At 49.2% G+C, this 16,426-nt stretch overlaps 1 protein-coding gene across 1 annotated transcript in view; it reads left to right on the plus strand.

Annotated features, from left to right (window-relative positions):
• The first annotated feature begins 1,508 nt into the window (after positions 1–1,508).
• Positions 1,509–16,426, plus strand: part of Pptc7 (protein phosphatase targeting COQ7) — a 39,738-nt gene continuing 24,820 nt past the window's right edge. The window contains exon 1 of the mRNA XM_042268553.2: positions 1,509–1,954. Within this exon, the coding sequence (XP_042124487.2) occupies positions 1,723–1,954 (232 nt within the window). The 5' untranslated portion in view covers positions 1,509–1,722. The remainder of the gene's footprint in view (positions 1,955–16,426) is intronic.

Below are 16,426 nucleotides of genomic sequence, written 5' to 3' on the forward strand. Positions count from 1 at the left end.
CAGCTCACACGTGTCTGTAACTCTAGTTCTAAGGGAACTAATCCTCTCTTCAGGCTCCCATGGGCAACTGCACACACATGACACACAGATATACATGCAGGCAAAACACTCATACACATAAAATAAAAATAAATAAATCTTTTTAAAAACTCCCTTAAAAATAATAAAAAAAAGAAGAAGAAATCCTAGCTGTTATTCAACCGAAATAATTTCTGAGGGAAATAACTTAAAATAATCGATATTTGGGGGAATCGATATTTGGTATCTTTGAGCTAGGCTGAGAGCTTTAGAAAAAATATAATAGAAGTGGCCCCTCTTTTCTTCCTCCTCCTTCTGTTTTTGTTTTACTTATTTTTTTGGTGTGTGTGTGTGTGTGTGTGTGTGTGTGTGTGTGTGTGTGTGTGTGTGTTTGAGACAGGGTCTAAGTAGCCTTGACTTCCCTGTAACTCGCTGTATCAATCAGGCTGGCCCCAAACTCACAGATCTGCTTACCTCTGCCTCCCAACTGCCAGGGACTGAAGATACGGCCGCCAGTCCTGGCCCTTTCTTTCTGACGAGGGACGGACCTCTTGAGTTCAAGGCAGCAGCTGTGGCAGGTGACAGGAAGCGGCTCATCATTGTCAGTTCTCGGGTGGCCATAGTGTCCAACTCAGAGGCAGGGAGACGGCCAGCGTGGCCAGGTAGAGTCAAGCTTAGGATCTGGGACACAGACGTTTTAGACATGGGGCTTTCAAGGCACCGTAGGTATGGAAGTGTTAGGTCTGTGTACTGCTTGTTTCCCACTGCATACACTGTAAGGTATAGAACCCGAGTCTTGTTTTCTTAGAGTTATGTAAAGGAAATGAAGAGTGTGTGTGCTTGTGTGTGTCTCTTGAAAAAATATTGTTAAGCCGGGTATGGTGGCGCACAATTTGTAATCCCGGCGCTTGGAAAGTTGTAGTCAAGGAGATCAGGAGTTCAAGGCCAACCTTGGCGACAGAGTCAGCCTGGGCTCAGAACAGAGGTCAGCCTGGGCTCCAGCAGACTCTTAAAAATCCGAAAAGAGGGAAAAAAGAGATAGGGAAAAGAGGAAAAAAAAAAAAAGGACTCCCCTTACCCCCTTACCCTTAACCCCCCCCACAAAAAAAAACAACAAACCAAAAAAATCCCCCAAAACAGCCTACTCTTCATTCTCAATAATTGACAGTCCTCTGGGAAATCCAAATCATGGATCGCCAAGTCCAAAGCGACTACTATAACTGCTGAACTACGACTCCCAGGAGACACCGCGCCCACACCCTTCGCGCACGCTCAATTCTAGTGACTACATAGGGCCGCGAATCGGTAGGGGCGGGGCTTGGACCTGAGCCGCGAAGAGGGGGCGGGGCCGGAGAGGGGGTGGGGGCGGCGCTGCCGGCGCGGCCCGGAACACGCTAGTGGAGCGGAAGATGGCGGCGGCGGCGGTGGCGGCTGCAGCCGGGACCCCAGTTTGGCTGAGGCGGAGGAGCCGCCGGCTCTGACTTAGCTCTGGCTCCAGTGCGCGCCGCGGAGCGTGTGCGAGGCCCCGTGCGGAGGGCAGGGGCGGCGGCGGCGGCGGCGGTGGTCAGTGCGCGCCGCCCTGAGGAACGCCCCGGCGGCAGCGGCGCGGCTGCGGCGGAGGAGAGAGCCGGCTCCGGGCCTCGGCGTCCTCCGGCGCCCCGGGCCCCGCGCCTCCTCGGGGGGGCGGCGGCGGCGGCGGCGGCGATGTTCTCAGTCCTGTCGTACGGGCGGCTGGTGGCCCGCGCCGTCCTCGGCGGCCTGTCGCAGACCGACCCCAGGGCGGGCGGCGGTGGCGGCGGCGGCGGCGGCGACTACGGGCTGGTGACGGCGGGCTGCGGCTTCGGCAAGGACTTCCGTAAGGGCCTGCTCAAGAAAGGCGCGTGCTACGGGGACGACGCGTGCTTCGTGGCCCGCCACCGCTCGGCCGACGTGCTGGGTGAGTCCCCCCGGCCCCGGGTCCGCCTCCCGGGGACTCCCGGAGTGCGAGGCTTCCCTGCTTCCCCCCCCACCCCTCCCCGCCGCCGCCGCGGAGCGCAGCGCCCCGCCGAGCACCCCAAGATGCCTTTTTTTTTCTCTTTTTGCCTCGCGATCCCCCCCCCCAGCTCCCCGCTTTAGAGATGGGGAAACTGAGGGGCAGCGCGGTGGAGCCACGTGCCCACCAAGGTCACCGCCCGGGGATCGTGTCCAGTCCGCCCCGGTGCAGAGCCGCACTCTTCTTAGTCACAGCCCCCACGCGACCTCGTCCTCCTGGCTCGGCGGCACCTGCAGGCTGCTAACCTCGCTTTGCCTCGTTCCCTCCTCCCCTCTGGGCGCCCCGGGAATCCCTGCTTCTGGGCGAGCTCCTCCGGATTTGGCCACCGGGCCGGGCCCCAGCTGCGGGATGGATCCGGAGCCGACCGAAGACGGCCGGGAGGAGCCCACAGGCCCGCTTCGTCCCGTCGTCCCCCCACCCCCACCCTCCCGCTGCCTCGACCGTTCCCCCGATTTCCATCCTTTTCGGGAAAGGGCCTTGGGGTCGGGGGTTGACTGCTAGCCTGGTTAGAAATTCTCGCAGGGCTTTCTCCCAAACCGAGCTTGTCGACTTTGAGGTCACTTGGGGGTGGTAGAAGGTCTCCTTGACCCAAAATAGAACGGCCGGACCTGCTTGTAGGCTGCAGCCAAAGAAAGCTTTGGGACTCGGTCACAGCTTTTTAGGCCACAGGTGCTTCCTAAGACCTATCCCAGTTAGACCTTCGGGTAGAGGAGACAGGAGAGAGCTGTCCAAGGGGCTGAACCATACAGAAGCCTTCAGAAACTTTACCTAGTGTATGTGCCCTTGGAGATTTTGTGCATGCCGTTAAAGCCCTTTCAGTTCCTGAAGCTCTTCCCTTGAAATTGAAGGACATGCTGTCATTGGTTCTAGGTTCAAATGTCACTTTGGTTTCACTTCTCCGGTGACATTGAGTTTTTGGTTACCTAAAGTTTTATATGCTAAGACAGAATTTGGCATTGGAGCAAATAATTGTATTTGCGACGGTAATTGCTTACTTTTTTATTTATTTATCTTTTTTTTATTTTTTATTTTTGAGAACAGCGTCTCTTTGTAACCCACTTGCTGTGTAATGGAGGTTGACCTTGAACTCCCGAGCCCCCCCCCCCACCTCCCAAGTGCTGAGGGTACAGGTGTGTGCCATAACTCCCAGCTCATGACATTTTTTTTAAAAAATCAGATCCCAGAGTAACTACCTTGTAAGTTTTGGTTCTGTCATGTGTAGTGTTTGTGAACACGAGACTGAGCAGGTGGCTCCCATTTTAATTGATGAATGACCCCCTTACCTTTGTTGAGGAAAATCTTTTAGTATTTAGACAGCTCTATGGCCCCCCTAGGAGGTTAGGTTTTGGGAGTCACACAAACTCGCGGTGAAGTCTGGCCAGAGTCTGTATCCTTTCCAAGAGGCTGCCATCAGCTAGCTGTCTTTGCGAGTCACCTGGGCAGCACGGTCAGTGACCTGACAGTCTGTGCCGCCTTTAAAGTCACAGTCAGCTGTGGGTATGTAGGCTGCGTCCTCGCACCATGCAAGAGGCCATTGCTTCAAGACCCAGCACCACCAAAAAATGGTGTCAGGAGTTGCAGACATACAACAGATGAGGGGATAGGAGCCAGTAAGTTGCACTGTATAAAGCTGCTGATTGTAAGATAGTTGGGTTTTTTTCGGGGTGGGGGTGCCCACTGGAGAGAGGGCTCAGAGGCTGAGAGCATCCATTGGCTGTTTTTCCAGGGGACCTGAGTTCTAGTCCTAGTACCCACACGGCAGCTCACCACTGTCTGTAACTCAAGTTCCAGTGGATCTGACTCCCTCACAAACACCAATATGTATATTAAAAAAAAAAAAGGTAGGGTTTTTTTTTTTTTTTGTGTGTGTGTGTGTGTGTGTGTGTGTGTGAAAAACCTGTGATTTGTTTGATAATTTGGGAGTATAGTAGTTTCTAGTACCTGAGGTGTGAGAATATTTAAAAAAAAAAAAAATCCCAGGAGTAAACTATTCCTAAGTTTTAAATTCTGAGTAGTGACATGGGATCTTTCGCATCTGCCCAGGGGTCCTTTTGTTACTGTTTGGTTTTGAGACAGGATCTTGCTATATTGCCCAGGGTGGCCATGTACCTTCTTGCCTTGGCCTCCTGAGTCCTAAGGTACTAAGAGTACAGGTGAGCGTGCCATACCTGGTCAGGTCTTCTCGTTGTTAGTTGTATTCGCTCTAAATTACCCACCAGTTAGTCACTAAGGAGCCATCTTGGTTATCAGATCAACTGAAGATGTAGGGTACTAATTTGTGTAATTTTTATTACAGTATGTTCTAATATTGACAAATACTGTTACTGTCTCACTGTACCTAGCTTATAAATGACACCTTATCCTAGGTCTGTATGTATTTGAAAGAGGTTCATACATTCACTGTGGGCCTTGAATGTGTCCCTCAAGGAGAAAGGGCACGACTGTATCTGAATGTCTTAAACCCCTATGCTGAGGTTTAACATGCTACTCTCTTTTGGTATTGTGTCATATTTACAAGGATATGGGAGATAGTGGTCAGACCCTTTCTAAAAAAGCACAAACATAATTTCATGCTCTGGCGTTCTGGCAGAAACCATGCCTAGTTTGAGGTTAAGCTTTGCAACTTAGAGTTGATTTGTGGTCTTGGGTGGACTCTCTGAGTCTGCCATTCCTTATCTGCTGTTGAAAGGAGTAGGTTGTGAGACCTTAAGGCCTGGCTCTGGCTAGCCAGTCACACTTCCCTGTTGTCACCCCATGGCATTGCCACAGACACCTTCAGTGGACACCTCCTGTTTGTGTCTAGCGTTGAACACTAAGTTCTTAAATCACCTTGGTTCCTTGGCTGTGGAAGGAACCTCTCCAGAGAAGAGGGCAGAGAGGCAGGCTTGCGCAGACTCTAGCCTGCAGTCCTGCAGGTAGACCAGCATGCGGCACTGAAGGCCATGCTTGGGGGTCTGATGGAGATCCCCAGCTCCTTGTCTTGTAACGATGCCATAGGACAGCCACACACACACACGGCTGCTGTGTGACCAGGAAAAGGTGAGACAGTTGACAAATCTCACACACACACACACACCAGAAATGGGGGAGTGGAGTGGGCATGGGAACAGTGAGGGACAGGTTTTCCAGGACTGTCCTGTGGAGGAGCTCTTCCAGAAACCCGTCCTGAGAGGCACCTAAACCAGCTCTCTAGGTTGGCCTCGTTTGATGTTTGGCAGCCGTGACCAGTTCACCAGCTGGTGCCCTCTACTCTGTTGACGCTGCTGTCCCATCACAGCAGGGCTGATAGGACTTAAGACTCTCGAAGGCAAATCTCTGAGTTTGAGGCAAGCCTGGTCTACATGGGGTGACCTTGTCTCTGAATTGAGACTCTTGCAGTTGGTTGCTCACTGTGGGCTTCTCTTCAGCTGTTAAGAATGAAAGTTTCTTTTGTAAGAGAAAGAAAATATTTTTTTTTAATTGAAATTGACTGGGCATAGTGGCACAGGCCTTATATCCTAGCACTGGGGAGGCAGGAGGCAGGCAGATCACTGAGTTCGAGGCCAGCCTGGGCTACAGAGAGTTCTAGGCTAGCCAGAGCTACACAGAGAAACTGTCAATAAATAAATAAACAAAATGGAAACTGATCTGCCCTATTAGTCATGATAAAGAGCTCTTGATGCCTCATACTGTTATTGTCTCCACTGGACTTCTTTTAGGAAAAATTGGCTGTGGTGGGTGTGGTGAGACCAGGCACCACTCCCATCCCGTGGAAAATTGGCAGAGGCTCGTTCTCTCTGTTGGGCCAGCAGGAGTAGCCCACACGGCACGAGCTGTGGGGACTTTCCTTGGTCCTTCCTCCCTGACTTTGTCACTTGGCATGCTGTGCCTTCCTAGGTACATCACATCATGACAGCTACCTGAGGTCATCACTGAGTTCCCCCAGCCACAAGAACAACATCCAAAGGCTGCTGAGAACCTAAGACTTGAAAACCTTGGGGTTCATTTCTTCCATGTTTTTGTGATGAGCAAACAGAGGCCTTCAGATGGTGAGGTGACTTCAGAGCACCCCTAGTTATCGGTAAAGATGGGCGTCTCTCTGTCACACTTGGAGGGATGGAGGGACGGGAAAAGACGGAGAGAGAGAGAATGTGCATGTGTTTATAATTGCTTTATTCTCTCTGACTCATAACTGCAAAGCAACAAAAACTCCCCTGCATGCTAAACACAGCTTACAGAAGCCATTTATTTGAAAATGGCAGGCATGGTCTGTGCCATATAAATTCTGGCCTCTAAAGGTTGAGCTGTGAAGCCGCTCTTAAAAAGCCAAGGGATGTTTGTTTAAGCTCCGTTTGACTTGGAACCTAAACATGAAAATAAAACAGTCCTCTACTCCAGCCTTTGGTTTCAAGTTTTTACTGGGCCAGGCTTCTGAAGTGTTTCTGTGAGTCTTGCCAATCTTAAAAACATTCTTGGGGGGGCGGGGAGGGGCGATGTTTGTAGGTTTTCTTGTTTTTGTTTGTTTATTTTGTGTGTGTTTTAATTTTTAAAGGTTTATTTTGTGTGTTTGGGTATTTTGCATGCATGTATGTACCACATGCATGACTAGTGCCCTTGGAGGACATTAGGTTCCTGGAACTGGAATTTTGATGGTTGTGAGCTGCCACGGGAGTGCTGGGAGTCAGACTCGGGCCCTCTGCAAAGGCAGGCAGTGCTCTTGGCTGCTAAGTCATCTTTCTACCCCTGGTTTTGTTTTTGAGACAGGGCCTCACTATATGTAGCCGTGGCTGACCTAAAACTCACTATGTAGGCCAGGCTGGCCTCGAACTCATAAGAGATCCACCTGCCTCTGGCTCCTGAGTGCTGGGATTAAAGGTGTGAAGATCAAGTGAGCTCCATGTAGAGCTGAAGTGAGTGCGTAGGTTAGTGAGTTTGATGTATCTGAGTCTGAGCTGCACTTTTATCTAAGTAGTCACTACAGAGTGCACCGATTCCAGCTCCTCAGGAAGGCCTCTGGAATGTCACTCCTGCCAGGAAACCTGTGTCGCCTTAGGATCATGACTTTCTAAAAGTCAGTCTACCTGTTGATGATGACCTTGAGTTTTTGTTGTTTTAAGCTGAGCTGCAGGGCTGGGAAGGTGGCTCAGCCAGTAAAGGGCCACCAAGCCTAATGACCTGAGTTTGGGCCCCAGGACCTGTATGGCAAAGGAGACAGCTGACTCCTCTAGCTGTCTGTGTCCTCCACATTCTAGCCCCATTAATACATATCCATGAAAAGCCAACATTGAGTTGCAAAGACACATGGTATGACGCTCACTCTTTTAAAATGTATACTGTTTTTAAATCCAGAAGGATGTACAGCCTCCCCTACTGAGTCCAGAACTTACCCCCCTCCCCCACAAAAAAAAGGCCTGTCCACTTGCAGTTCCCAGCTTGTGGGTGTTTCCCAGTTCTGGTAGCGGCTTGTAGATTCTCTGCATTTGCCTGTTCTGGGCATTGTGTGTAAGCAGAATCCTAGAATATGTAGTCTTCTGTGCTGTTTCCTTTCACTTAGCTTCTCCTCTTCTTCTCCTCCTCCTCCTCCTTTTTCTTTTTTTTTTGAGACAGGGTTTCTCTGTGTAGCCCTGGCCTGGATCTCACTCTGTAGACCAGGCTGGCCTAAACTCACAGAGATCCACCTACCTCTGCTTCCTGAGTGCTGGGATTAAAGGCGTGCGCCAACACTGCTTGGCACACTTAGTTTATTTTCAAAGTTCAAGTTGGAGAATTTGTTAGTACTTCATTCTTTACTATGGCTGTATAAAATCCGATTTCAGGGATATACCACATTCTGTTGACCCATTCATTTGTTGGTATCTGTGGGCATTTTCACCTACTGGCCATAGTAAATTATGTTTGGCATATTTGTTTATAAGATTTTGTATGAACAGGTGGTACATTATTTTGGAGTGTGTGGTGGCATGCATTTTATAGTCTGGGCAGGCCTTGAATTCTCAGCCTCTCTCCTGCCTCAGCTTCTTAATGTGCCACCACATTTGGCTCTGCACATGTGTTTTTAATTTTTCAGGTATATATCTGGGAGTGGAATTACTTGGACAGATGATAAATTGGTATAGTTTGAGTATATAATTATTTTATATAAAGAAAATTATTTTTAAACTGCAGTAATTAAATATGTAAGTTCTAAGATTAATCAGTACTTTAAGTATGCCTGATGTCATAATGTATGTGTTTTCAAGAGAAAACCATCAGACTGGTTTAGTAACATACACCTTTAATCTCAGCACTTGAGAGGCAGAGGCTGGAGGATCTCTCTGAGTTTGAGGCCAGCCTGGTCTACATAACGAGTTCCAGGACAGCCAGAGCCACATAGTGAGACCCTGTCTCAAAGAAAAAGAAGAGTGTCAACTGTTGAGGAAGCTTGAGAAGTATGGCCTTAGAGCATGGGCTGATGAGGGCTGACTCGCTGCTGTCTGGCTTTGCAGATCCTGTTGGAAGATGACAGGGTTGCTGTAGAGGACGTCTGCTGTTTGCTGTGCTCTGCGCCTCCCGCCCTGCTGTGTAGGCGAGTTATACTTGGTGTAAGGTGCTTATGAGGCACCTTCACTTTCAGCCATTGCCTTCAGCTACTTTTCCTGGTCACTGGTTTATAATCTGGAGACTTTGGGCATTTTGACATTGTCCTGACTTTCACTTTACCCTCAAGGCGTTAGTAATCGCTAGAGGGCTCTGGATGGATCTTTCTGTAGATAAGCCACTGGATTTTAGAAGCATAGTGCTTATACTTTTTAGATAAATATTTGCAAAGACTTGTTAAATCCCAAAGGAAGGTAGGGTGCAAATGGGCTTTGGTGGAGAGGGATTTGGGGTGGGAAGAGGCTGTCCCCAACTTCAGCTGGCATCATGAAACTAAGCAGTATGTAATCTGAATTGTAGCAGTGTCCAAGTGGACTTGGTGCTGGTGTGTGGCTCCAGGAACACTACACCAGGTCAGAATGTGACCTACAACCATGCCCTCTGGCAGATCAAAGACTTGTCAGCTTGAGGCTGAATGCCAAGTTCCTTTCATATACTTTCCCCCATGTCTTTTCTAAAGGTCTTTCCTCAGGCTGCGCCTAGGCTGTAGAATTAGACGTCTCAGGAAAGTGTTTTGGGAAAGTAAGTTTACGGTATTTTATTTCTAAAGAAATTGGAGGTGAATTTATCTTTTACAATCTGTGTTGACTTCCCATCTTTTTAAGAAGGGGTGCTGCTGCTGTTAAGAGCATTTATGAATGTGAACTTCATGTCCTTACTGTTGCTAAAGTTCATAAAATTATTCATAAGTCCAGAGCCTTTGCAAAGGCTGCAGAGGTCACAGTGCTGATAACAGGCAAGACATTAGTCACTTGGCCCTGAGCTGGCCTTTGGTACAGCCCTTTTGGTTTAGTTTAAAATCAGTAGGGAAGAAAAGAGGAGCTAAATGCTTCCGTGAGATCCTGAGCAGGATTTGGGGGTGCACTGGAGGAGGAAACAGGTCCTTTGGTGTGAGGAGTGAAGACATCACTTTGTCTCTTCTGTCTTGTTCACACCTGACTCGGAGTCGGCCGCCTCTCTTGGAAGCAGCACTGGAGATGGCAGGCCAGTTCTGCTGCTCTTTTGAGATCTGTACAGCTCCAGACAGCTGCACTCACCTCTTGTCTCCTGTGGTTCCGTCGGTAAAGCTGCCAGAGGGTCGGTACAGTCGGTGTTGAGACTTGAACCTAGGGCGCAGTTGTATTGTCCAGTCCTCTGAAATGCTTCTGTTTTGTGCTTCTAACCTAACACTTGCTCAGACTGTTGCGGAAAACACCTTGGCTGGAATCAGCGCAGCTCCCTCTGGCCTTTGCACACGTAAGTGTGTACACACGTTGAGCAGCGCTGTTAGCTGTTTTGGTGTAGATGTTTCTGTGCTGACGAGCTGAGTTCATCACATCTCCTGCACTGTACACTAGAACTTACTGAATTGGCTCTACTTTCAGTTATTTAGGTTGTATCCATTGTCCTGTTGTAAAGTAACAGTGAGGTGAGCCTCTCTTTACATTGGACTAGCTCCTTAGAGCTGACTCTTTGAGGAAGCAGCAGGCCAGGAGTATGCAGGGGTGCAGAGAGCACCCAGGAACCCTCCAGAAAGGTTGCATGCTTATGCTCATCCAGGTGCTGGGGATCACTTTCTCCAGTAAGTTCCATGGCAGTCTGGAGGATTTTACACTTAACATATATGTATTTACCAGGCTCTCCACAGTTTATATGTGCTCTTGGTGTGAATCCCAAGGCCTGCCAAGAGACTGCAGCTTTGCCAGGGTCCACAAAAGTGACTTCCTACAGAGTTGTGTTGTGGTGGGTCTAGGAATGTACGGACTGTTTTGTTGACCACTTGTTTTGACCTTTCAAGGCTACCGTCACCTAGCACGTTTTCGTTTTCTGGCTTCTCAGACTCACTTGCACATCGTCATTTGAGGTGACTGCCGAAGGCTGGCTGCTCTGAATGAGGCAAACAGAAAAGCGCTTGTGTTTTCACTTCAGTGTTTGGACAGCAGCTCTGGGTCAGGCTTGAGCTGTTCCCTAAAAGCCAGACTTGAGCTTTGGCCACTACTGGGTAATAGGTCTCAGAGTTTCCCTGCAAAATGAGGTCTCATCCGGGATGTCGCACTCACAGGGTACCGTGTCTTTTTTGTGCTGTGTGGTTTCAAATTCAAAACTGATTGACCCAGTGTTCTGTTTCGAAGAAAAGCCTTATCGGCATGTTAGCTAAGTTGTCAAAACGTTTTTTACTCTCCTGAGTCGTTGTTGACACTTCTCTGAAAATATACACATGGCCATGTGAGAAGCGCAAGGGATACTTGTTGGGAGCTGAAAACAGAGCCTTTGCCTCCAAAGTAGTCCATGCAGTAATTATAAAGCCGTGTGAAACAGGACGGCCAGGTTTGTTCACCTCTTGCCTTCTCAGGAGTTTCCAAACAGCTCCTTGCCTGGCCACCGTGCTTTGGAGTCAGCCACCCCTCCACTTGCGGGTCGTGAAGCCCTGTCTCCAGAAGCAAGCAGCACTGTGTTGTAAAGAATGCGTTTACATGTGCAAGTAAGTGAAGACGGGTGTCTTTGCACGGAAGGACTTGGTCTGCAGGAGTACATGGGCATGGCAGTGTGGGAACGACAGATGGATGCTTCCGAATAGCTAGGTAGGAGCTGCTGCTGAAAAAGCTGAGCTCCACGGGGCTGTATCCAGGGCGCTTGGAAGGAGCTGGGTGGGCTCCAGGCAGTGCAGACAGAATGAGCAGAAGTTAGTGACACAGGACACCAGGGAGGGAGGGAGGGAGGGAGGGAGGGAGGGATGGGAGCTGGGTTGGTACCCAGCAGATTCTCGGGGGTTCTACTCTGAAAGGACAGGCTGAAGGCCACTTGTGACAGGCTGGGATGTGCAAGGGGAATGACCAAGTTTGGGAATGAAGGATGGCATTGCTTGGTGGCCGTTGGAGGCAGAATCTCTGGACTTGTAGACTGCTGAGTGCTAGGACAGCACCACCTGTGAAAGTCACCTGTGCCATGCAGGCATGGAGGACCAGGTCTGTGAGGGGTCAGCCACCCTCTCTCCACAAGCAAGCAGCATTGTGTTGTCAGCTAGCCACGGGGGTGGGCTGGGGGGGTGGGCTGGGCCCTGCGGGGAGGTGGGGGTGGTGGAGAGATGATGTTAGCAGCCATTGAGGTCATTGAAGTGACTGAAGAAGATGGTTAGCCCTTTGTATATTGCTCACTGTCTAAACTTCCCATCAAAACAAGCTCTACGGGTTGGGGATTTAGCTCAGTGGTAGAGTGCTTGCCTAGCAAGCACAAGGCCCTGGGTTCGGTCCTCAGCTCTGGAAAAAAAAAAAAAAAAGACGAAAAAAATAAATTAAAAAAATTAAAAAAAACAAAACAAAACAAAAACAAAAACAAGCTCTACACAGCAGGCAGCATGTGCCAAAGAGAGGCTTGTTAGATGAAGCTGCTTCTGGGGAAAAGCTAGTTCATTTCTTCCAAGTGCAGGTGCAGGTTTTGTTCCTTTGTGTTCCTCACAGACAGATATGCTTCCTCCTTAGCACTTGCAAATGTCACTGCTGAATAGTTAATGAGCTATTGAATGACAGCCTTGGGGAGTTGACTGGAGAACCAAAATGATCTGCTCACTCATTTTTTATACATCATCTGTAAGACATTGTCTTTTGGTTGTGAGCACAGACCAGTGTCTGGAGAGCTGGCGGCTTACAAACAGGAGTCAGAAAAGCTCTACAAAGTCCAAACACTCCCCTGGTGGCTGTAGACTGCTGGCCTCTGTGCTGCTCACTGGTTACTTTTTTCTTTTTTAAAGTCTTTTATTACTACTTTATGTGCATGGGTATTTTGCCTGTGTGTATGTCTGTATCTGGTGCCTATATAGGCCAGAAAGAAGGTATAGGATCTTCTAGGACTGGAGTTAGAGTTGTGAGCCGCCATGTAGATGTTGGGGATCAAACCTGGTCCCCTGGAAGAATAGCCAAGTGCTCTTAACCACTGAGCCAACTCTTCCAGCCCTGGCTGTTCCTTTTTTAAACCTTCCTATTGGCTGTGTTGGGGGCCCCAAGCCTTGCCATGCTTCACAGTGCTCTACCTCTGAGCCACATCCATCCCCACTCCTGTTGATGCGTTTGAGAGCAGATGTGACATATCTCAGGCTGACCTTGAACTCTCTGTGAAGCCAAGAATGATCCTCCTGCCTTCTTCCCCCTCCGTGCATCCTGATAACCAGAAGCTGGCTTTTCTCACAGAGCCAGCTGTGAGCAGCACACTGTGACGCACAGGTCTGTTGAGCCTGCGCTCTGACAGTGGGGTGGAGTTCACTGCTGCCCTTAGACAGCATGGTAGGAGCCCTCCGCTGTGAGTGAAGCCAGTGAGGCGGGTTCTGGTCTGAGTTTAGCTGGAGTTGCTCAGAGCCTCCTCAGAGCCTGCCCTGGCCCAGTGTACTGTCGCTTAAGGGACCAATGGTAACTTCTTTGTAAAAGTGGCGTTTGCTGAGTCTCAGTACTGTGCAGGTATCAGCTGGACCTGAGGTACTAGGACAAAGCCCTTGATTGGGACAAATAAGAGCCTTGTGTTGACTTAGTGGCAGCAGGTCTGCCTTTCCCTCCAGGGGATCTTCTGCGCGCCTGGCTCCTGTGCTGCATTGTTGGGGCTGACTAATGGTGAGAGGTTCCTGGCATGGGTGGAGGAGGCATTTACCTAGAGGCCAAGTTTCTCCACATGGGACTCTCTCTCTGAGCCCTTCTGACTTGTGCTTTAGTCTATCCTTCTGGGTGAAGGTGGCAGGGAACGCCTCAGCATCTTTCCAACTCAGGGTTCCATCCTTCAGGCTCCTTTTATAGACTTTTCCATGAGCATAATCTGTTGACCATTTTGTTTTAGTTTTGCTGTTTGAGGTAGGGTCATGTAGCCCAGGTTAAACTAATGGGTTTCTTACAGGATCAGTCCTCCCTCCCTCCTTCCCTCCCTCCCTCCCTCCCTCCCTCCCTTCCCCCCCTCCCCCCCTCTCCCCTCCCCTCCCTTTCTCCCTCCCTCCCTTTCTTTGTGGTTTTTCAAGACAGGATTTCTTTGTGTAACAGCTCTGACTGTTCTGGCATCTTCTTTGTAGACCACCAGGCTGGCTTCGAACTCACAGAGATCCACCTGCCTCTGCCTCCTGTAAGCAGCCTATGAAGCAAGTTCCAAGACAGTCAGAGCTGTAACATAGAGAAACCCTGTCTTGAATTGACACACACACACACACACACACACACACACACACACACACACACACACACACACACACGTACGTATCTGCCACTACCACCCAGCCCATGTCTGGCTTCTGGAGAGGCATTTTCTTAATTGACTACCCTCCTCAAATGGTTTTAGCTTGTGTCAAACTATCCAGCGCAGACATCTCCGTGTTTAAGAGCACTTACCTGCTATTGTAGAGGATCTGAGTTCTGTTCCAGCGCCTACTTCAGGCTCACAGCTGCCTGTAGCTCTAGCTCTAGGGGATCCTACCCCCTGTTTTGGCCTCTGAAGGCACCTGCATACATGTAGCATACATAGACTCACATATTCAGATAAATAAAATAAAGATCTTAGAGAGAAAACCATACAAAATGTTTTTAAAGCAGAAGAAATGACTCGCTTCCTGGCCGCCTTGAGGGGCTCACTTAGTGCAACGGTAGATTGGATACAGGTCGTGGTGGAGCTGAGGCTGCCCTGCACTGGGCCAACTAACCGTTGGAGGATGATGCTCTGAGGGGAGCACTACCCGGCTGCCTGGGGCGCTCGGCATCACCAGGGGGTGCTATTCTGGTCAAGCCCAGCTCTTGAAGTGAAGGGGTGAAGAAGGCAGGGGATACTGGGGTTAAGCATACATGGTTTGTGAGGTATCTGGTTTCCCTGTTACTGAATTGGAGAGGTGAGGCAGGAGGATGGATTGAGCTTAGGAATTTCAGGCCAGCCTGCCAGACTGATATACAGGGTTGGGAGGAGGGAAGGAAGGGTTCACTTAATTGTTATAAATATTAGGTTAACCCTTAGGGCCAACGGCCTAGATCTAATCTCACCAATTACAAAGAGAAGGAAAACCCTTCTGTCATCCTGAGGGGCCAGTGCAGGTAGAAACATGCCACTCAGAAAATAACCAATGAACAGCTCTTCCGGAGGCCTCCAACTCTGTACACACAGTGTCAGCACTGATCGAAGGTACGATCCAGGCAGGACACCTGTCCTCCCAGGGATCTGTTGGTCGCTTCCTCCGTCCATAGAGCATGGCTAATGTTAGTAGTGCTACTTGCCTTTAATACTAGCACTTGGGAGGCTGGGAGGCAGAGGTGGGTTGATCTCTGTGAGTTCAAAACTAGCCTGGTCTACGTAGTGAGGCTCTATCTCAAAAAAAAAAAAAAAAAATCAGAGAGCATTGTTAATAGCCCTTAACAATGGGGAAGATTGGGGTACAGGCCAGGAAGGAATGAAGTGGCTTCAGAGAGACAGCCTTCAGCCCTGTAGCTTGTGGAGGGAATCTGGCCAGTGATTCATACCAAGTCTGGAGGTTACAAGTTCCCCAAGCTGCAGTTGGCATTTGAGCCAGAGTAGATAATTCCCTAGTAAGTCTGTGTCTTTTTTTTTTTTTTTTTTTTTTTTTGAGACAGGCTCTCTATGTAACCCCGGCTATCCTGAAACTTTCTATGTAGATCAGGCTGGCCTCCAGGTTTGGCCTCACAGAGATCCACCTATCTGCCTCCCAAAGATTGGGATTAAAGGCATGTACCACCACACCTAGCTGCTTTTTTCTTTTTTCTTTTTTTTCTGTTTCTTTTCTTTCTTTCTTTTTTGTTTTTTTGTTTTTTGTTCGGGACAGGGTTTCTCTGTGTAGTTTTGGTGCCTGACCTGGATCTCGCTCTGTAGCCCAGGCTGGCCTCGAATTCACAGAGATCCGCCTGCCTCTGCCTCCTGAGTGCTGGGATTAAAGGTGTGTGTCACCACTGCCTGGCTTCTTTTCTTTAAGCTCTATTTTTATTATTCTGGGGGGTGTGTGTGTGTGTATATGAGAGAGAGAGAGAGAGAGAGAGAGAGAGAGAGAGAGAGAGAGAGAGAGAGAGAGAATGTGCAGGAGACAGTAAAGTGCCCTCTGAGGCCAGAGAAGTCAGATCCTCTTGGAGCTTGAGTTATAGGTAGAGGAAGGTGGGTTATCCTTGTGTGCACACACGCGCGCGCACATGTACACACACGTGCACACACACATGTTATTTCAAGCTTGTCTTCACACTCTTGTTTCCTGGCTGCCTTTTCAACACTTTTTAACAAGGCAGCTGACCAAAATAATGAAGATCTCTCTCTCTCTCTCTCTCTCTCTCTCTCTCTCTCTCTCTCTCTCTCTCTCTCTCTCTCTCTCTCTCTGTGTGTGTGTGTGTGTGCGCGTGTGCGCACGCGTATGCGAGAGATTGCCAGGTTCTCATGTTTGCTGAGCTAATGAGGAATAGGTGGCTTGTTTGTTTGTTTTTGTTTTTCTGGATTCTGAGACCTGAAGTAGGCCATTTGCTCCTGCTTGGATCTCTTGATTCTTGGGCAGTCTCTGTCTTGGGCAGAGTCTGGCTTTCCTACAGGATCGACACTTTTCTTCCTTTCTATCCTTTAGCTTGATCTTAGCTGTTCTGCTTAGAGATCTAGGGAGTTTGATGGAGACTCAGTCTCTGGAGTCAAAAGAACACAGGTTTCTTTGTGATTAACACAGAGTGGTTGCTTTGGGGAAATCTCAGTGCAGAGGGAATTCCTGGCTTGTTGAGGCAGGCAGAACATTGTAATCCCTGTAATTTCTCCTCTAGAGAACTGAGGACTGTTAGTCAAAGCACA

Source organism: Peromyscus maniculatus, chromosome 23 (assembly GCF_049852395.1).
Source record: "Peromyscus maniculatus bairdii isolate BWxNUB_F1_BW_parent chromosome 23, HU_Pman_BW_mat_3.1, whole genome shotgun sequence".
Taxonomy (NCBI): Eukaryota; Metazoa; Chordata; class Mammalia; order Rodentia; family Cricetidae; genus Peromyscus; species Peromyscus maniculatus.